This window comes from Lipotes vexillifer, unplaced genomic scaffold (assembly GCF_000442215.2).
Source record: "Lipotes vexillifer unplaced genomic scaffold, Lipotes_vexillifer_v1.1 scaffold2000, whole genome shotgun sequence".
Lineage (NCBI taxonomy): Eukaryota > Metazoa > Chordata > Mammalia > Artiodactyla > Lipotidae > Lipotes > Lipotes vexillifer.
Genome location: NW_006770731.1, coordinates 795,244 through 817,433, shown reverse-complemented (window position 1 = coordinate 817,433; position 22,190 = coordinate 795,244). Strand labels below are relative to the sequence as shown.

Genomic DNA, 22,190 nt, shown 5'->3' with positions numbered 1-22,190 from the left:
GGAGTTTTTGGTGTCATGTCTTAAATTTAGGTCTTTAAACCAGTTTGAGTTTATTTTTGTATATGGTGTGAGGAAGTGTTCTCGTGTCATTGATTTACATGCAGCTCTCCAGCTTTCCCAACACCACTTGCTGAAGAGACTGTCTTTTCTCCATAATATATTCTTGCCTCCTTTGTCGTAGATTAATTTACCTTAGGTGTGTGGGTTTATTTCTGAAGAGCCCCAGCTCTTGAGTATTACTCCTTACTGCCTCCCAAAGAATTCAGTTTTATGAAAGGAGATTAAATGAACATTTCCTAGGTAATGATAAAGCTAGACCTAGCAGAGACCGGGTTTCCATCAAGGGCTGGGATCTGCTCATCCTAGGTTTTTCTTTACCAGGTAAAAATGGGAGGAGAATTTTGTGCACTGAGGTTTCATCCAGGTAAAGGGTAGAATGTAGCAATCCATGAAGACCCTAGAGCTAGAACGGAAAGGAAATCTCTAAATATAAAGGGGAGACCCAGACATACGGGTACCCACAAAATGTGGGCATCTGTGGTATGTAAGTACCTCTCAGGAGAGGCCATCTTAGATTTCTTCTGTTAAGATCTTATGTGGTTCATTATTGCATTGTTTTGGCTTCTGAGCTCCACTGCTGTAGAGAATCAGGAGTAAAATCTTTTATTTATCCTAGAGTTTGGTCTTCTACAACTGTTTTTCCCAAAAAGATGCCTTGTTTTCCTGATGGACTTTAGCTCTCTGAGAGCTTCTCAGAGGGATAGTCAAATTAATACATATATAATGTCTGGCTTGATCAGGGTTCCCCAGAAAACAAAGCCTAAGGCAAAAGTTTGTGCACTACTGCTTTATTCCAGAGTGCAAATCCGTGTGAGGGAGACACAATTAAAAAGAGAAAAACTTAATGCAAATAAATGAAGCTTCTCTTTTATTGTCTACAGTTTTGGTCCTGAATTTTATATTCCAGAACCCCCTAGGTATTACTACTTATAATTTTTAAAGCCTGGCTTGTGATATGGGGACGAGTGTTAGGGGAGGAAAGGCAAGTGAATTATTACTTATGAAAAATTTAAGTGTGGCATCTCTCATACATTAAAAAAAAAACCCTTAAAAGTTGATTTTTCTCTTTACAATTAGAATGAAATTTATCCAGGTATATAAAGGGCTAAGTTATAGGAAAATCAGTCTATATAGACTAACTTTAAAAAGGGACACATTCAAAGAGAAAACATTGTAAGTATTAATAAACTCATAAGGGAACTTATAAGGTAAGAATTATATTTTTAAATGCATCTTTGGAGAAAAAGGTTAATTTCTAAATGCATTTGTTGAAATAATATTTTATTAAAAACACTATCTTGAAATATCATGGAAAAACTTCTAGTTCTGGCTAATATATACTCTGTAAAGGTGTTTTTAATAACACGGATGAACTGGAATGTGGCAGGTAGTTTGGTTTATGTGTTGTTTTACTTTGTTAAAGTGGGGGGGGAAAGCAGTGTTGTAAACATGCGCCACACTGAACTTATGGTTTCTGGGGGTCAGCTCAGTAGGAAAGGGGCACCTCAACCTGCTGTATTGTATTTGGATCCAGGTCTAGGGTCCAAGTTACATAAACCCAAAAAGGTAACAGAGAATTAGAGGCTAATTTAATACATCACTTTTCTAACATGCAAAATTTTTCCAATAGCTCTTTTTACGTGAACTGCAAGGTGAACGGGGAAAAGGGGAAGCATTAATTTCTCTAGGCTTTTTTAAAATCTCATTTCATAAACCAGAAGAATGATGTTTTTCGCTTAGGATGAAAGTAATGATACTAAAAACAAAACCAAAATACGTGCTTACTACTCTGCTGACAGACCGAGTTCTGCATTCTATTTTATTTATATTCTAAATTTATACAAGTGTTTAAAGCAGTAAATATTTTGGTTTCTTGCAGGAATCATCTAGACAAGACAGAAGCTGTAAAGGTAATAGTATATAAACTAGTTTTTAGAATGCTTTAGTTCTATTTTACCATCAGTTTATATAGTTTTGGAACAATTGGCTTTAGTATAAAATTACATTTTATCCTAGATAACAGAAATGTTCATATAAAGGTTATGAATAAATTATTTCAAATACCTCAAACTAAAATAATACTGATAATGCTAGTTTTTATTTCTGCTTCTCTTTTAGGCACCAAAATAAGGACAGAATGGCCAATTGCTAGTGTTTGATCCAAAGGGTAAATGATTTATTACTTAAAAAGAATATGTTTGACCACCCTTTTGTCCTAAATATTAAGAAGATAGTCTACAGGAATGGTTGAGTGTGGTTGAAAGACTTAGCAATTAAATCCTTTATTATACTGTCACTCAAACAATGCCTAAATATTTGCCAGTCGGGAATGTCTATTAAGCACATCACTACTGATAAAATACTGGGTTGATTTTTTTTCTTTTCTTTCAGAAAAAGTGATGATTGAACCAAATGAAGCAATGTCAGAGTAAGAAGATGTCTCTGGTTGTGCATCTGATCTATCACATGCCTTTTAAGCAGTTAGAACTAGATAATGCAATCATTTGTCACCCAATTAAATTTGAAAGTCCAGAAATGCATGGATTAGCACTTAGCTTTTGCTTCAGTCAAAGCAATTGTTACTTAGATAAGAGGACATTTAAAATGAAAACTGAATTTTGATAAAAATGTAGGGGTATAGAAAATATTCAAACCTACTTTTTAAATGCTTAAACAGCAAGTATTCTGTATTTTACTTATATAACTTTCATCGCTCATTCCTGTTTCACTTTGATACTTGCTCTCTTCTTTGAGAATATCATTTTAAAGGAATACTTACCTTAAAATCAAACAGATTCTTTGTTTACTATGAGAAGAACCATTACTACTAAATTAGGAAAATAATCACCCTAACTAGTTGAAGAGATTGATATTAAAAAAAGAATCATAGTCCAGTTTCAATTTGGTAGCTAAATATTAAGTACCTGCTTTGTTCAGGGCACTGATTCTGATAATTCATCAGAGCCCTTCCTGATATGATCATCTCCTCTCCCCTGAAAAAAAATTCAGTTATTTATTCCATGAAAAATTACACTTTGAAAGTTGATTGTAAAACACATTCATGGGGATCAATTATTGATAAATTGGTAGGTGCCATTCTAGTGGGATTCTATTCAAATTGATACTATTTTGAATTATTCTGAATATTATTGGCTGGGAAAAATTATACCTTATGCAACATATATTTGAATTTTCATACTGTCAAAGCTAAAAATTAAAATTAGGGCCCACCTTGACTTTTGTTATAAATTATATATTAAAGATGTATTTTTATACTAAAGAGAAGGTAATATATTACAGATCAATGACAGAGACTCTGTGCTTATTTCAGATTAAATGTTATAGACAACCAGAAAAAACTAAATGCCCCATTAAGTATATTAATCTGGATGTAATTATATATTATATATCCTATTACATGGTTGAATATCTTTAAATTAAAAATCTAAGAAAATTTTAGTAGTCTTTGAGGGAAATAGGATATAACTTTCAGTAATACTAATGGGAGTTAGTAGTCATTAGTGAAAATACATTCTGTCATGTCTATGAACACCAATGTTCATAGGCTGTGATAAGCAGTGTTGGAACTGGAGCAAGGGGTAACCCACATTCTGAGGTAGTTAAAACCCAGGGGTAAATCAAATGCAGTCTGGGCCAAAATAGAAAAGCAGAGTGACGGCTTGTTCTCGTGATCTCATTAATAATTGCATCTGTTTATCAAACTGCTTTTTGCAAGGGCAGTATGATCATGTTCCCCTCACTTGCAGAGAAGAGTTTAGGTTTGGGTTTGGTTTGGTTGTTGTTTGGAGTGAGGGACAGAGGGATAGGTAGGTAGCCAGTAAGCTTCACAGGTGCATGGCTTTGTTACCTCAGGTACTCCACCCAGAGGTGAAAGTAAACAGAGCCAGTCCTGGAAAAAAAAAGATCAAGTAGGAAAACAGAAAATCATGGGGGACCTTTATTTGAGGAACAGTGTGACTGACCTACAGAGTTGATGGATTTTCTCAGTATAGCTTTACATTCCACTCTCCACCCCGCTTCTGGCTCCATAGTCTGACAGGCAAGGGGAATTTCTCAAAAGGTCCTATCCAGGTTAGATTAGGGAAAACTAGAAATTTTCTTTCCCCACCAGTTCTTTGCTTTAATCTTCTGATTGATTCTTCATTCTAATCTGAGCCACAAGGAGTGTGTGAACTCTATAAACCAGGAGTTTCAAACTTCTCTGTACACAAAGCCCAAATAATTCATTTCCTTTTTTCCTCATGGATCCTCTCTGTCAAAGATTTTGTCTACCCAAAAAATGGCACTTAATTAACAAACTATTTTCAGCAGTAAAAGTAAAGTATGTCTTTAATGCTGGACAAAGTGTTATAGATCTTGGACCTTTGATCTGTTGGTTTTTCGTCAGGCTTTCAAGTACACATAAAGATGTGAGGGGAAAATGGGTAAAGCAAACCCACAGCACTCAACTCTTGGAGTTTGAAAAAATTGCATCTATCGGTTATTCCATAATCGTATATTTTATCTTTTCTAAAATGTACGACACATTATTTTTTACTCCCATTTTTACACTTTAAGTAAATGCCTCTTTAGATGCAGACCAACACTGGCAAGCAAACTTTATACCTCACCAACACAAGTCTCTCTAAATGTAGCGAAGACAGTCTCAGAAAAGTAAGTTTTAATTAATTTTGTTTTTAGGCTCATGGTTTTTTGGGGGTTTTGTTTTTGTTTTTGTTTTGACCGCGCCTCGCGGCATGAGGGATCTTAGTTCCCTGGCCAGGGATCGAACCCGTGTCCCCTGCAGTGGAAGTGCGGAGTCTTAACCACTGGACTGCCAGGGAAGTCCCTCATGTTTGATAAATGTAAATCACTTTAAAACAAAGTTTAAAATATAAACTTTAAAAAATTATTAATTCCAATAGAAATTTGGGGACATCTCATAAATATGCCTAGTGTGCTTAACATACTAATTAATTCTAAAACCTAGGTTATCCACCCTCTGGTGTAAATATGTTCCAATGGGATATCTAACTTGACTAACTCTCTAACCTTAGTAGATACTAAAGTAAATACTTCCCATCTTCCAAAGTAAAAATTTGAATTTTTCCTCAATTGTAATTGTATTTAAAGAAAATATATTTTAGAGTATGCTGGTTATCTACTTTTGTTAAATGGCTAGAAGCATTGTTATCATAAGTAATGTCACTTTCTCAAATGAAGTCAACAGATGATAGTTGAAGAGCAAATTGGAGTTTGGTCCTCTGCTTCTTTGAGACTGTATACAAGATAGACTTTATATCAGAAAGTGAGCAGAAAAGGAATTCACAATTTACTGTTAAAATGATGATTTGGTCACTTCTCATATGTATTTTTAAGGCACGTTCACAGCTTCTCAAATAGTAATATCCTATTTATCTTCAGGTCATTGAGTATGTTGGCTTCCTCCATGTTAGGACATTAAGATTATTAAAGGCATTTCAAATTATTCAAATACCCAGAACTAGACTAGCTAAATTCCCTTCTTTAGGGATATAACTTAGTGAATATATAAGTACCATATTTCATAGATTCTGAAGCATGCATATTTTAACATCTCTACTTGACAATGCTTTTTCTTTCTTAATAACAGTATGTCTTATAATAAATAGGTGATATCTTTGGATGGACCTAGAGATTATCATGCTAAGTGAAGTAAGTCAGACAGAGAAAGACAAATATTATATGACATCACTTATATGTGGAATCTAAAAAATAATACAAATAAACGTATTTACAAAACAGAGACAGACTCACAAACCTAGAAAACAAATTTATGATCACCAAAGGGGAAAAGTGGGAACGGATAAATTAGGAATATGGAATTAACAGATACACACTACTATATATAAAATAGATAAACAACAAGGTCCTACTGTATAGCACAGGGAACTATATTCAATATCTTATAATAACCTATAAAGGAAAAGAATCTAAAAAAGATACATATATATATGTGTGTGTGTATATATATGTATGTGAATCACTTTGCTGTACACCTGAAACTAACACAACATTGTAAATCAACTATAGTTCAATATTAAAAAAAAAAGAGGAAGAAAAAATGGTATCTTAGATTCAATGCAATACTGTAACTCGTGGCTGGGAAAAGGCAGTGAAGTCCTCCTTTTATCTAGATTAAATATTAGAGCGTATGAATTCTAGTAATTACTTGTGGTGACCTTTGGCATAATAGGACTCTCACCATGCTAGAAACTGAATACTTAAGTGACTTCTCAACTTTTCATGTTTAGGGTTTCTTCTTGGATGCTCTCTTTCACAATTAGAAAATCAAGAAGGGCAGAGGTGGAAATGTAAATCATCTCTGCTTTGTATTTTTCATCAACAGAGTGGGGTTTTGCTTTAGCAGCATATACTGGGGAAGTGAACATTCCATTCCCTCCCATAGTATTAAGAATATAACAAGCTGTTCAGCATATTTGCTAAAGCACTGTGCAAATCACTAACTTTACTACTAATGTTCTAGGTTCACATTTCAATAGGGATAAAACAGAGCTACCATAACTTAGGGGAAAAAATAATAACACTTTACATCTTTTTATATCTCCATGAAAACTAGAAGTTGAATTTTTTAAACTCAGTAAAGGAGACATATTAAAAGAATCACATTAAAGGAGATACAAAATATGAAATTGCGGTTATTTTTCCACCAGCATGGGTGCCTGTCTTTGTAAACAGAGTGCACCACACAAGAATCCTCTGTCTCAGTGTGTTATCTGTTGACAAGAGGTATCAGGCTTGAAGGCTAAAAGAGAAAATTAACCCATTTTTATCTCAGCCATTTAATGAAAAAGCAGGCTACTTTGTATTATGACCAGGGGTTAATATTAGTGTTGGACTCCATAAGCATAGCATTTTTTAAAATTTAAATTTATTTATTTATGGCTGCGTTGGGTCTTTGTTGCTGCACGTGGGCTTTCTCTAATTGTGACAAGGGGGTCTACTCTTCGTTGCAGTGCACAGGCTTCTCATTGCCCTGGCTTCTCGTTGCGAAGCACAGGCTCTAGACACCCGGGCTTCAATAGTTGTGGCACGCGGGCTCAGTAGTTGTGGCTCGTGTGCTCTAGAGCACAGGCTCAGTAGTTGTGGTGCATGGGCTTAGTTGCTCCACAGCATGTAGGATCTTTTCAGATGAGGGATCGAACCCTTGTCCCCTGCATTGGCAGGTGGATTCTTAACCACTGCGCCACCAGGGAAGTCCCAAGCATAGCATTTAGCAGTGGTAAGAACTGACTTACAAACTTAAAAAAAAAAAAAAAGAAAAAGATAACCTGAAGGCTAGTATTCCTTAGATAGTTTTATTCCATCATATCACAATGATATGCCAGGAACATTCAGGTAATGGATTGCTTATATACTCTATGTTAACTCTGAAAAGATTCTAAGAATCATTACACAATGACAAATGCCCAGTAGAAATAGAATTTTCATCATTAGTAAAACTTATTTTTAATGCTTTTCCACAAAGAAGATATTGCATTTTAGCTATTTATTGTTGGTGTATTATATTGTGTGTTTATATTAAATGTGTGTATGAACCCATATAGAACCTTAAACAGAATTGTGACCTAGAAAAGTGTTTTTTCACTATCTACTTTAACATTTAGTAAGGAAGTCTCTTAAAAATATATTGAAAGTAAAGTCTCTTTAAAGAAATTTACCGAAAATAGTGTATCTCCAAAGAGTATTGAAAATCAAGATATAGAAACAAATCTGCAGTCTAAGATATGGTCATCTTCCTTCTTAAAAGAAAGCACAGGTAATAATATTTGTTTTATTTGAGTAACTGTAGCTTCTAATTCAGCCCTCCTTCTCTAGGACCTTTGGGATGTCGACAACTCATAGGTCTGGAGCGGGTTGTGGGAATCAGTAAATTTTCAAACTCAGGTACCGGATGATTCTGATATGCAGTCAGGTGGAATCAATGGGTATACATTACATAAAATGATAATGATAGGGTATTCAATTTTAGAATGAATTGAAATACCTGTGAAAGCATTAACAAGTTCCACCCATTCAACAGTGGTTTACTGAGTGCCAGGCACTTGTTTAGAAGCTGTGGATATAATAGTTAGCAAATGGCCAAGATCCTTGCCCTTATGGAGTTCACAATAGCCAACTATTAAACACTAATAATAAACACAAATAAGACAGCGACAGGTTGGGATGGGTGCTATAATATAAATAAATGGCACCTGGAAGAGGGAGAACTATCTTAGATCTAGGGATCAGGAAACCTCTCTCATGATACTCAGTGTTTGTGAATTGAATGAGTTCCTGTGACATCACATAAAGTTCTTAATTCCCTATTATGACCATCCCTGATGATACCAGTTTGATGAGTCGGTGAACAGGCTGGGTACACACTGGAAGATTAAAGTGGTTATGAGCCGACGGAGACTGTAAAGGAAACAGGTAGATAGACTGAATAGCCCAGGCATCCCAGTCTTGGAAGGACTTGTTATCCCTTTTGAGGATAGATAGTACCTTTTGCTTAGAGTGAGGAGTTTTCCCAACTTTTTCTTTTTTTGGCCTGCTTTTTCTTAACATTGTCTTCTCTCAACCTTACCTAGATTTCCTCATTTTCTTCTTTCTAACACCAGTGTTTCTACACTATTTAGAGTATCTCATGGCCACACTCCCGTCAAAGAAGACATCTCAAGACTTCCCAGACACTCAAAGTCTTATAAGAAGGGGATGATGTAGTACAAGTTAAGGCTGAAACTGTGAAATTCATCTGTAGAGCCAAAAAACTTGGCAAGCTCAGCAGTGTTTCCCAAAGAGATAATTTTAGGAAACAGAGGGTAAATTTTTTTTAATTAATAGTAGTATATTTTAATGTGTATTAGAAAATAATAATATAAGACCTGGTTAGCCAAACTGACTCCCAGATCTACCTTAATTAGTGGTGTGAAGTTGGGCAAGTTATTTAACCTGTCTCTCAGTTTCATCTATGAATGGGATAAAAATAGTACACACCTCACTGAGATGGTGAGAGAATTAAATGAGTTAATATATGTAGTATTCAGAAGAGTAATGGCATATAATATTTGCTATGATTATTATATCTTTTATTAGTACCTCCATCAGTTTTGTGGTTGATAATATTTATGATCTGGCAAAATTTCTAAGTTAAAAAAGTAAATTAAAAAAAATTAAGTAAATAGTATAGGTGATACGCTCATATGGCAAAATGGATGAAGATAGTATATTACTGAAATTTGGAAAATGTTTCAGCAGCTTGTGCCATGGAGGTTTTACCTCTTAAATATTTCTCTAATGTATCTCCTCCTCTCAATCCCTATTTTAACAATGCCCTGTCATCCATCTCTTTCACCTGGACTTTTTAAAGACACCTCTAACTACCTCTCTCCCTGCTCTTTTTTTTTTTTTTTCTGTCTGCCTTCAAATACACTCTCCACCCTGGTATCCAGGTATTACTTCAGAAATTCAGAATTGATCATACTTGTTTCCCTACTTAAATCTTTCATGACTACTTTGTTTCCCTACTTTTAAATCCTTCATTCTTAGGATAAAGTTCTAACTCCAAGGCCCACAAGACTCCATTATCCAGCTTGTACCCCTCTGGCTACATCTGTCACCATTTCAGCCTCAATTTTGACCCATACACAACAACAAAGTGCTTGTAGCTCCACACACATTCTTTTTTCGCTGGTTCATGCTGTCCCCTCTCCTTGGAAAAACTGATCCACTCAGACCAGGATGGGGCTCTCCTTTGGTCTCACATGTACCTAGTACACATCTTTATCACTTATTGCTATACTGTTTTATAATTATCCATTATGTTTCTGGCTCCCCAGTTAGAGTGTGAGCACCCTGAGGTCAATGACTGTTCATTTTTGTGTTCCTGGGGCTCAACATAGTGCTGGGCACCGAATGGGTAGTCAGAGTAGTGCTTATTTTTTATTTTTCAGTCATCTATGTTTGGTCATAGGTACTGTGACTTGACATTAAGAAAAATCATTAATAATGTTATGTAACTTCTGGTTATATCTGGAACACTTCACATGTATCTCTTCCTAATTTGTGTGTGTGTGTGTGTACAGAGAGACAACTTTATTCTCAAGTATCCAAGCAGTGACTACTTGCCTAAAAAGAATTACTTTTCAACCTCTATAGTCTTACTTTTGCTTTCCAAGCTCTTTATTTTGCATTTACATTCCTATAAGAAAAATTTAAGAAAAGTATTTCTGTGGATAGAATAGCATTAATTTCTTTTTTCTGGAAGTTATTATATTCTTTATAAACAAAACCATTTTCCATTTATTACAATTTCAAGCACCAAACAACACTAACATCAGCTCAGGATTATCGGTTTGGGTTTTTTCCTGTTTCATTTAGCAGTTTTATTACCTTTTCTGGAAATGGAAATCAGTTAAATTTATTGCAGTGCTGTTTAGTCATGAAAAAAAATCCAGAACAGGAGGACATATAGTAAACATGTACACTTGCTACATTATAATTTAGGAGTGACCATTTTAAATTTTTGAATACGTTTCAATATTTATTGATTAAATTATATGCATTCTTTTCTAGGTGAAATGAGCAAAAATGTAGTCATTACAGAGCAGGAGAAAAATAATGAATGTTCCCCTGAGGATACTGATGATAAGTTGTCTGAATCAACAGATGATGACGGTGAGGATGATACCAATGATGAAGATAATGAGGAAGACAGTAACCCTAATAAGGATACTCATGCCCCATTAGAGTTAATGACAGAAGTAAGTTTTACTCATATGTTATAACTCAAGAAACTTAAAAATATTAAAATAGCTGAATAGTATATAGTCTTTCAGACTAAAAAAAAAAATGGTCAAAATATCCTTGCCCACACACAGATGCTTACCTCATTACTCATCTTTCTTACTACTTTCACCAGGGTAGAGGTGAGAGAAGATTCTAGAAGTGACTCAAAGTATTCTGGTAAAGGCCGAAGCAGGAATAAGAGAAGTTTGGGCATAAGACTCTTCAAGGACTACTTTAAGGAAAACTTTCTACTTACTGGGTACCATGCTAGTTACTTGGGATATTTAGAGATAAATAAGAAAGACATGACCTTACCCTTGAGAACTAACAGGCATATGTTATGTATATAATGCAATTTATAATAAAATGAAATATGTGCTAGTAGAGGTGTTTGTAAAGTTCTCTGGGAACTGGGAGGATTAAATGACTAATTGAGAAAAGAAGCAGGAGAAATGGGGGGTAAAGGAAGGATTTTTGGAGGAAGAGACATGAATGGAATCTTAGAAACTTGAAGAGGGACATGCAGGAATTCGTCTGGTAAACATCAAGGAGGTGTTCCTGGCATAGGAAACAGCATTGGCAAAGGCAATGAAGCCTGAAACGTCACATGTGAAAATTGTACATAAACGTTTTACTGATAATTCTATGGAGAACAAAAGTTTTACCTCACTTGTTGTGGTGTCACAGTCTACCTTTAATTAATATTACACAACTTCATGTATATCATAAGAACTTCATTAACAGTACATTTTCATTTCCCCCTTCTCATCCTTTGTATTTTTGTTGTCATATGTTTTACTTGTACATGTGTTATAAGCCCCACAATACATTGTTCTTTTTGTTTTAGATGGTTAGCTATCTTTTAAAGAGATTTTTTTAATGGAAAATATCTTCTTTTGGAAGGCATTTCTGGACTTCTTCATAGCTCTGTGTAGATCCAAATTTCTACCTGATATTATTTTCCTTTTACCTGAAAAGCTTCCCTTACTATTTCTTATAATGCAGTTCTACTAGAAATGAATTCTCTCAGCTTCTGTTTGTCTGAAAAGTCTTAATTTCACCTTTATTTTTAAAGGATTTGATAGCTGGAGATTCTAGGGTGGGGGGCCAGGTTTCTTTCAGTACTTTGAAAGGATGCTCCATTCTCTCACATTTTGCATAGCTTTAGACAGGATGTCTGCTGTTATTCTTATTTTTGTTTACATGTATATGTCTTTTTTACCATCTTTCAAATTTTCTTCATATATTATTTTTGGCAATTTGATTATGATATGCCTTGATGTGACCTATTTCTTCTGTTCATTGAGATTCTTGGACCTATGAGTTTATAGTTTTCACCAGGTTTGGAAAATATTCAGTTATTAAGTCTTCAGATGTTTTTTCTGATCTCTGCCCTCCCTCTCTTCATCTGGGCTACAATTATACGTATGTCAGACCACCCAATATCGTCCCAAAAGTCACTGATGTTCCCTTTTTTTCATGTTTTTTTTCCATATATTTTTAAAAATATTTATTTATTTTTGGCTACACTGGGTCTTAGTTGTGGCACATGGGCTCTCTAATTGTGGTGTGCAGGCTTAGTTGCCCCACAGCAACTATGTGGGATCATAGTTCCCTAACCAGGGATCGAACCCATGTCCCCTACATTGGAAGACAGATTCTTTACCACTGGACCACGAGGGAAGTCCCTCTATGTATTTTATTTTAGAAATTTCTAATGCTCTGTGTTCAAGTTCATGATCTTTTCTTTGCAGTTATAATCTGCTGTTAAGTCCATCGCCCTCCTTCTCTCCCTCTCCCTCCCTAGCCCCATGTATATGCATATGTATGTATATATATATATATATATATATATATATATATATATATATATTCATTTTAGGTATCCTGTTTATCATCTCTAGAAGCTTTCATTAAATATTTTTGTAACTATCATTTCTCACCTCATCGTATTCAGATTTTCTCTACTTTTGAGCATATGGCATATACTTATAATGGCTATTTTAACATGTTTCTCTTCTGTGCTATCACCTCTGTCAACTCTAGGTCAGTTTCTATTGATTAAGTTTTCTCCTGCTTATAGGTCATATTTTCCTGCATCTTTGCATGCCTGGTAATTTTTTACCAAATCCTAGATGTTGTAAATTTTATGCTCTTGGATACAAACTTTTGTTGTTGGACTTTGATCTGGGACAGTTGAGTTACTTGGAAATAGGTTTCTCCTTTTGAGTTTTGGTTTTTAACTTTGTTGGGAAGATCCAGGGCAACCTTTATAGTGTAGGGACACTACTAAGGCAATACCCTTATGAGGACTCTTCCCAGTGCTCTCTGTATTAAGAGGACCTTCCACTCTGGCTGGAGAGAACATGAGTTCTTCTCAGCCCTGTGTGAGGTCCAGTGAGTATTCCATCTGCTCATTCTAGTGATTCTTTCTCCAGCCTCAGTTTCTTGATACTCATATGCAGATCAATACCAGCCAAAGACTCTTTAATATTACTTCATGTCCCTATCTCTTGCAGAGTAAACCTAGTGTACCTGCAAATGGTTCAGAATATGTGACACACAAGCAAGAATAATTATCTGAGTGTAGGCTTCTTTTTTTAATGGAAGGTGTCTAAATAACTAATAATAGAAGATCAGTAAATTGTGGAGCCTAAGTAAGTAAAAAAAAGTAAACAAGAATATGTAATTCCATGGGGAGAAAATGACCATGATATGTGGTTATTTTTTAAAAGTTACTGAATAATCCTAGTTTTTGTAAATATATATGTGTTCATTTCTGGAAAAATACTAAAATGTTCATGGAGATGTTAAACATCTCTAAGTGGTAAAAATGCTATTTAATGCTATTAAATTGGGGACAGAATGTGCTTATTTAGCATTTAAATTTCCTACCTACAAAAATATACATATAAATATGCATACAAATATTACTTTGTAGTAAAAAACTACAATAAAAATAGTAAAAGCAAAACTAGATGGTATAAGGGCAATCAATACTGGAAAATATTGAATATACATAATTGTAAATCTGTATTTTTTACTAAGTATTGTCGTGTAATTATGGATTAAGTTCACAAATAAAAGCTGTATCTGAACCAAAGGGATATTAAAGTGATTAAAGTCTTCAGAGTGTATGCCAGTTGAATCAACCTACATATTCTCAAATTGTTCAGTAGTGTGTACACTGTGTGGCTGCAGCAAAGCAGAGGTATCCTATTTATTCTGTGTGGCCTTAAATAGTCCTTAAATAGTCCTCATTAACTGACTGATTACAGACTCAGTCCTGTAAAAACAAGTAAAAGTTAAAAGCAAAATAGTTAATCATTAATGGAATATTTTCTAGGGAGTTTATAATTGACATTTAAATTCTCTGTGAAACTACGTAGCTGAAGAATTTCTGAATGTTTTCCAGTTCCTGAGATCAGAAATGGGCCAAGACTACCATTTGGCAAAAAAATTATGTCAGATGAGTAAGTACAAAATACTTTTCCTTTTTCCAATCTTCTCTGTTTCCAAATACATTCCATAATATGTAAGATGGTTTGATTATCATACATCTAATGAATTCTCTGATAGTGTCTCAGTGAATCCTTGATAGTAAAAATTGGTATAAGGACTAATTTAGACTTCTAGAGTAACTTTGAGTGGGATAAAATGACAGAGACTAATTACACCATTAAAAAATAAGTCAAAATCCTTAGCCTCATGATAACGGGCTGGTAGCATTGTGCCTTTAGATTCAAAGAAGTGTTGTGTAGTGCAGGAAGCCTTACTTAACATGCAATTATTCCACAAAATTTGAGTGCCTACGTGTACCAGGCACTGTTCTAGGCACTGGACAGATAACGATCCCACATTTATATCTAGTTTCAGACAGATAACAAATTTATCTGTAACTAGTGTGTCACAGATGATAGGTGCTATGGAGAAAAATAAAGCAGGGAAGAAGGAGTAGAAAATACTGGGAGGGGAGGCAAAGCAGTTTTAAGTAGGATGGTCTAGGAAGGCCTCACTGCAAGACTAGAGCAAACACCTGAAGAAGTTGAGGAAGTGAGTCCTGTCATCTGGAGGAAGTGTGTTCCAGGCAGGACTAATAGCAAATGTGTTGAGAATAAGCCAGGGAAAGTAGGATAGGAGATGAGGTCGGAGAGCTTACAGCTTACAGGGGTTGTGCAGATTGCATAACACCTTTCGCCGCTTAAGGACCTTGGCTTTTTCTCTGAGTGAGGTGGGAAACCACTGGACACTTTTGAGTAGAGGAATGATGTGAACTACCTTATTTTTCTGCCTTTGGGTTTTAGTGGTTTGACTTGACGTTCAAAATGGTGGTGGTTTTCTTTGTATTTAAGCAAAGAAAGGTTTGGGAGGTTTGCTGAGTTTCTTAACTCTGTGGGTTGATGTTTTCATCAACTTTGAGGATTTCTTGGCCATTAACCTTCAAAGATTGCCTCTGCCAAATTCTCTCTCTTCTCTTCCTGGGTCTCCAATTACACATAAATTAGACTTTTTTTCATGGTGTCCCACATGTATCTTATACTCAGCTCTGTTTTTTCCATTTCTTTGGATATCTTCTATTGACCTGTTTTTGAGTTAATTTATCCTATCTTTTGCTGTGTCCAATCTGCTGTTAAAACTATCTAGTGAATTCTTAATTTCAAGGATTGTATTTTCCAATTTTAGAAAGTCTATCTAATGATTTTGAAAGATTCCAGCTCTTTGTCAAAATCCATAATCTTTTCAACTATTTTGCCCATCTTTTTCTCTCACTTCATTAGTCTTAGTTATTTTAAAGGAGAAAATGGCAACTCTACAATTAAACTTTATTAATAATGGACTTGAAATATTAACTATTGTAGACCTGTCTTATGGTCTTATGGTTAAAATCTTTTAGTGAAAATGTAGTGTAGGGACATGGGATCTACTCTCCCTTGCCTCACGGAGTCCCCACTGTGGATACAGAACTTCTTAAATCATTGGCTAATTTTTAAAATGGGTTTTTTGAATGCTTTAACACTACCTATTTTATATCCAAAATAACTTGCCTTGTTTAATCCTTTTAAGCATTTTTGACCTTTAGAGCCATCGAGTAAAATATTTCAATCAAAACTGTTTCTGGTGGCCCACAAACAGAATTTCCAATCAGAAAGAATCCTTAAAGAGAGAATCATGTCCAATCCTCTGTTTTTATAAATAGTGAAACTGAAGCAGAGAGATGTTAAGCAGCTTGTGCAGCCCTGCTCAGGGAGCAAGTGACACAGCCAGAACTGGAACCCCAGCCTCCTTTTCTCTCAACTACTTTTCTTCTCTGTGTGCCTGGTATAGAAGGGAGTGATTTTGAAGCTCTAGCTCCCAGTTCTCTTGAGTTTTTCTTGTGGAGCCTAATTGTAGGAAAATTTACATATTATATTATGTTTATATATTCATCAATCATTTTAGACAGGCCTCTGGCTAAAGCTTACAAATATAGACACTGATATCACCACATCTGTCAGTAAGTTTTGGCTGTTAGCCCAAACTGTAAACAGCAGGTGCTCAGTATAATGCTTATGGACCTGACATACCAGTGCACATGCATTAAGGGCCAGGTCAATGGGGATGAAAAAGTTCAAACTGATATATCTTAATGGGGTTATATTCCTTTAAAAACTCACTCCCTTCCTTCCAACCAGTAAATATTGAGCACTAACTCTGTACCAGACATTATGCTGGGAGCTGGAGAGAAAGCAGAACTCAGAGCACACATGCTCTAAACCCTTTTGGGGTTGATATCAGACGTGGTTTGCACTCTTACTGGCTCATCCAGTAATGCTGTTTACTCTCTTCTGTCCATGGCAAATAGTGGTGCCTCTAAAACTAAGGACTAAACTCTAGGAAAAGAAGCTATGGAGTGCCCTAAGACAGGCACCATGATCCAGGGAGCCAGATGGGAAAGAGCTGCTCCCAAGAGGAAGAAGAGGCTGATGGGAAATGTGAGCAAAAAGGCCCAGAGAATGGGCATAGAGAGCAGGGGTGTGCAAAGTAAGATTGGCTACCCCTGAGGCAGATTGCCAGCCAAGGATGTGAAAATTAGGGAGGCCCCGGTTTTGCAAAGCCAGGCAAGTTCAAGGAAGAACAGAGAGTTGTAGACAGCCTGTTCCAGGGAGAAGGAAGTGCTAGTTCTTTGATGCCAATAGGAACACTTGGCTGAGGGCTTACCCGAAGTCCCTATCTGTGTTCAGAGCAACAGACAAAACAAATTTTTTTCATCTAGCATGGACCCCAAAATATTATATGTAAATTCTTACAGCATAGATATTCTTTTTCTAAAAAAATTTTTGAAGGATAGTTGATTTACAATGTTGTGTTAATTTCTACTATACAGCAAAGTGATTCAGTTATACATATATATATATACATTCTTTTTCATATTCTTTTCCATTATAGTTTATCACAGGATATTTAATATAATTCCCTATGCTATACACTAGGATATTGTTGTTTATCCACTCTATATATAATAGTTTGCATCTACTAACCCCAAACTCCCAACCCATCCCTCCCTCATCCCCACCCCTTGGCAACCACAAGTCTGTTCTCTCCAGCATAGATATTCTTTTGTCTCTTTTTTTCCCCCCGTCTTCTAGCTCTTCCATGAAACACTCCACCTTTCTCTCTATATATATTTATAAAGTTATGCATGTAAGCATAGATTGTGTATTTACGTTTTTATGTATTTATATATGTATATATTGAACACCTACTATGGGAACATTAAACATACATTGTTTAATTCTTACAGCAATTCCATGAGACAGATATGATTAAACCCATTTTACAGATGAGAAAAGTGAGGCTAGCAAGGAGAACTAATTCACCCAAAGTCACACAGCTACCCAGTGGTAGAGCTAGGATTAGATCCCAGGTCTGGGTTGAGAGCCTATGATTTCTTGCTATATTTCCATTTCCTCATTTGACTAATAAGCTTATATTTCTGGTTAAGTAGGCAGAGACTTGGAAAAGAGATGCTTTTATGAATCAATCAGATTGAAATGGCTCCTATAAGTTGACTAATATCTTTTTTATTTGTATCTAAGGCAACTAGTTTATATGAAATACTGCATCTTTGTCCCTGCAGAAATGTTTTACAAATCCATTCTCTTGAATAAAGTCTCCAGTTCCTGGTGTGTTTTCTTGCCGTCCAATCACGGTATAATCATTTGTATCTTCACTTGGCTGCCGGGCTTCCCATCCTGCATCCCAGGTGCAAGTGGGTTCTTTTCTTTTTATCCTGCCTTCTAAAAAAGTTGTTGGTGAAGCCTTGGAAAAGTGGTTTTTAAATGAGACTGCAAGTCAAGAGTCCCAAGTACTTTTCTTCATTTATCTCATGATTAACTGTGAGATTTTCTGTCAATCTTCCCATTTCTTGGTCTCTTTACCTGCAGCCCAGTCATCTCAGGGTGCCAACACTTCTGCTCACAGGCAGCCCGAGATTCTACAAAAATAACTTTTAAGCCTTGAAGGCCTCCTCTGTCAATTATAATTGTAAATGTTTACAAAATGGTTCTGAAAATGGTTCTCATCATTATGGGTCTAACACAAATAAGTTATGGCTTATTACAAAAAAGAAAGTTCCTATAAAGTTTTCTATTTATTTATTTATTTATTTTTTTGCGGTATTTGGGCCTCTCACTGTTGTGGCCTCTCCCATTGCGGGGCACAGGCTCCAGACACGCAGGCTCAGCAGCCATGGCTCACGGGCCTAGCCGCTCCGTGGGACCTTCCCGGACCGGGGCATGAACCCGTGTCCCCTGCATTGGCAGGCGGACTCTCAACCACTGCGCCACCAGGGAAGCCCTCTATTTATTTTTGAGTAAAATAAATCACCCTTTCTTATTAGCCTAGAGTACAATTTTATCAAGGCATAAAGGGACTGCTTCCTATTCAGTTGTCTATATTCATTTATTCCTTTTTTTTTTTTTTTTTTTTTTAATGTTTTGAAGGCTCCACCTCTGTGTCTGGTACTCTCTTAGGGCTGCAACAGTCTGTCTGGCCTAGCATAGCCTCCTGTCTGAGGGCCTTAGAGCTCCGTGGGCAGCAGAATCCCCAGCTCCCTGCCCCAGCCCTTCAGCCAGAAGGAGGCATCCACTGCACACTTAGGAGGGAACCAAGCCTTTCTCCAGGCCCAGAACCACTCCAGGAAAACTAATAATCAACATTTATTCAGTACCTACCATGCACCAAGGACTAAACTAAGTATTTATCTTTATCCATATTATCTGTTTGATTCATCAGAACAGCCTGATGTGGTCAATAGTATTATTACAGATAAGGGAACTGAGGTACAGAGGCATTAAATGCTTTCCCCAAGGTGACCCAGCTAGACAGTGGCAGAGCCAGTGTTCACATCTGACAGTCTTTCTTCAGGGTCCATACCGGCCTCTGCTTATGGGCCCCGGTTGGGAAGCAACTCCCAGGACATCAACTGCATGTGCTAAGGGCTTCTCTTGCTTTTTTGCAAACCCTAATAGCCTGTCAAAGAGTTTTTCATTTATCACCTAGGATGGATATTGCAGGGCTAAGTTTCAAAGCAGATACCTTTCCGTCACTCTGACAATTGCCAGCATTTTTTGTTAAACGCTGAGAATAGCTGATGCCGTGCTCCACTCCCATGGAATAATCCTAACTCCAACATGAAACTTTCTAAGCTGTGTTCCAAGGAATATTAGTTCAAGATTTCTTAGTAAGTGTTCCACCAAACAAGGATTCCATGGGGATAATAAATTGGGGAAACCACATTCTCCTCTCTGTAAGATCCATAGTAGTTATGAGCATATTAATGGCTATGTGAAATCCTGCAGTTACTCCTTACTATAAGCTTTACCTGATTAACTTCATTAGCCTAGTTTCCCAAATGCATATTAACATCTTAAGAAACTAGTATCTCAAGGAGCAAGTTGGAGAAACTCTGCTCTAGAAAGAGGCTTAGCCTCAGAGAAAGATTTAGACTGCTAAATTATTTTAGTCTAAGTTAAAATGTACAAACAGTCACTTTTATCAGAAGCCTTAAAAGATGTATAAATACCCCCTAGAAGCCTTAAAAGCATGTTCTGAGCAGGTGCACATTCATGCTAACCCAGTTTGATGGTACATTGTTATATTAGGAATTAGGAAATAAAGACCTTGGTTTGGTGTGTCAGGATGAAAGCCATATGGGGTGAGGCCCTCTGAGCCGTTGGGGCCTAAGTGAACCATCCACAATTCTCTGTCTCACTGTTAGCCAGGCAAATAGCACACTTGATGTTTCAGTGCCCCCTGGGGGCCATCAAGATATTACGCAGGAGTCACAACATTTAAATGGATGATGCAGAATTATGAATACACCTCAAGGCAGGTAGGAAGAAGGCAGAGAGAGAGATCTGTAGAGCAAGATCTGAAAAAATAAATAAACTAGTCTAGAAAACTCTGAAACAAAAGGTGTAAATCTTTCTGGGCTCTAGGACATTGGTAATGTACTAACAGGCCTAAAAAGAAATCGATTGATATCGTCCAAAGGAAAGATGACACATTCACATAAAGGGTCAGCAAAAAGGAATAAATAGCACTTAAAAACAATGGGTCTGATGAAGAGGTGAGAGTGCTGTTAAGTAGGCGATGACTAGGGTGTCATTAGTAAAGTCTCCATGTTTTGCGGGATTTGCACCTTGTTTGGGGAATGCTTATAGTCAAGAAACACTGGCTACAGGCCCATGAGGGATGCCTCATAGTGATAGAGATTTCCTTCTTTGGACAGGAGGTAGAAACTAGAATGAGGATTATTTCCCTTACAAAGCACCTAAGATAAGTAGAACATTTTCTCTATTTACGCTTAGATATACCCATGGTATAATTGTTGGTGGTTTTACTTTGTGCATTTTCACTTACTCTCATTGACAGTTTCAGTCTCATTCTGAAGAGACTGTTTGCTGAAACACTTCGAACACTAATAACATGCATTCTGTTGTCCATTTTCAGTCCTAATCTATGAACCAGAAAATCCTGAGGCCAAGGAGTTTTCCTCACTTATTGAAGAAATGCTGCTGATGGGTAAATTTAAAAATGGAAATTACTTCTTTCTCCTAGAACTATGAGCAGTCACTATTTAAAAATCCATTGCCCCAGGAGATTGGCAAAGTACATCCTCATGAAGTGGTTAAGAAAAGGCTAAATGATCATCTTGGATGGTTTCATGAAACCGGCTTGTCCTCTGTGGATGGTCAAGATGACTCCCTTTCCTCTGTGGGGTGGAACTGCCCAAGCAAAGCAGGCTCCCTGGGCACAAGGTATTGGGCACTGAAAGAGTCCTCAGAGGGAACAGAACCTGCTAATTGCGCCAGGCACTAAAGGGATTATCCCACAGTTCCAAGCAAAGCCAGTACCCTCTAAATCACCCTGAATCTCACTTTACTCTTATTCTATTTAAGTAAGAATTAAGTGGACAGTAGTAAAAAATATTTTTATAGACCAATGTTTTAAATTTATTTTAAATCCACAAACATCTTTATGCCAGTAAGAATATGTTCTTCTTTGTACTAGTGCTTTGACCCTACATGCAGTTAGCAAACTTCAGCTCAGTTCTCACATTCCAAAAATATGTATTTCTTAGTGGTGGGGAAAACAAGGAGAATTGTGATTTTTCAGGGTAGAAATACTAAGAAACATTTTAAGCAAGTCTTTCCCTTTCTGTGGCAGAGAAAGCTCAAAATCTGGAGGAAGATGATGAAGAGAGTGAAGAGGACAGTAGTGGTGAGAGTGAAGGGGAGACCAGTGAGGATCCAAGTGAAGAAAACTCTGATGAATGTGAAGATGGGTGATGACACTTGCTGCTACAGTTTAATCTTCATGTATGTTCATTACTGTATACTATGGAAATATAAAGAAGAGAGCTGCATTTCAGTCTAACTGTTCTTTATTTGGTACAGAGTTCTTTTAATTTATCCATATTAGCTTGAGCTCCTTCTTAATATTTAGATTTTCGCTCAAGGTGAGCTACTCAGAGAGGGAAGTAATCATTGAAAGCACATAGCACTAACTATGTGCCAGGTGCTGTTCTATATACATTAATTTGTTGAATCCAACAAACCTATGAGGTTAGCACTATTATCATCCCCATTCAACAGATGAGAAAACTGAGGCCCAGAGAGGGTGAATCATTTGCCCAGCATCATAGACCTGTTGATAGGTAGAGCCTAGATTTGCATACGGACATTATGGCTCCAGAATCCGTACTCCAAGCCCCTCCCATGTCCACTACTTTAGGCATTTTATATCATTTGTTTCAT

General features: G+C 36.4%; 1 protein-coding gene across 2 annotated transcripts; it reads left to right on the top strand.

The window, feature by feature from the left end:
• The first annotated feature begins 2,472 nt into the window (after positions 1-2,472).
• Positions 2,473-21,772, top strand: ERICH2 (glutamate rich 2). 2 transcript variants are annotated; one of them, XM_007446348.1, is made up of 5 exons: positions 2,473-2,488; positions 10,678-10,865; positions 14,306-14,363; positions 20,884-20,955; positions 21,601-21,722. In XM_007446348.1, exons 1-5 carry the CDS (start codon positions 2,473-2,475, stop codon positions 21,720-21,722), a joined length of 456 nt encoding a protein of 151 aa, XP_007446410.1. The 2 variants fall into 2 exon arrangements, with proteins under 2 accessions (XP_007446410.1, XP_007446411.1); XM_007446349.1 differs by lacking the exon at positions 2,473-2,488 and adding an exon at positions 8,461-8,535 and having other exon boundaries at positions 21,601-21,772.
• Positions 21,773-22,190: the final 418 nt, after the last annotated feature.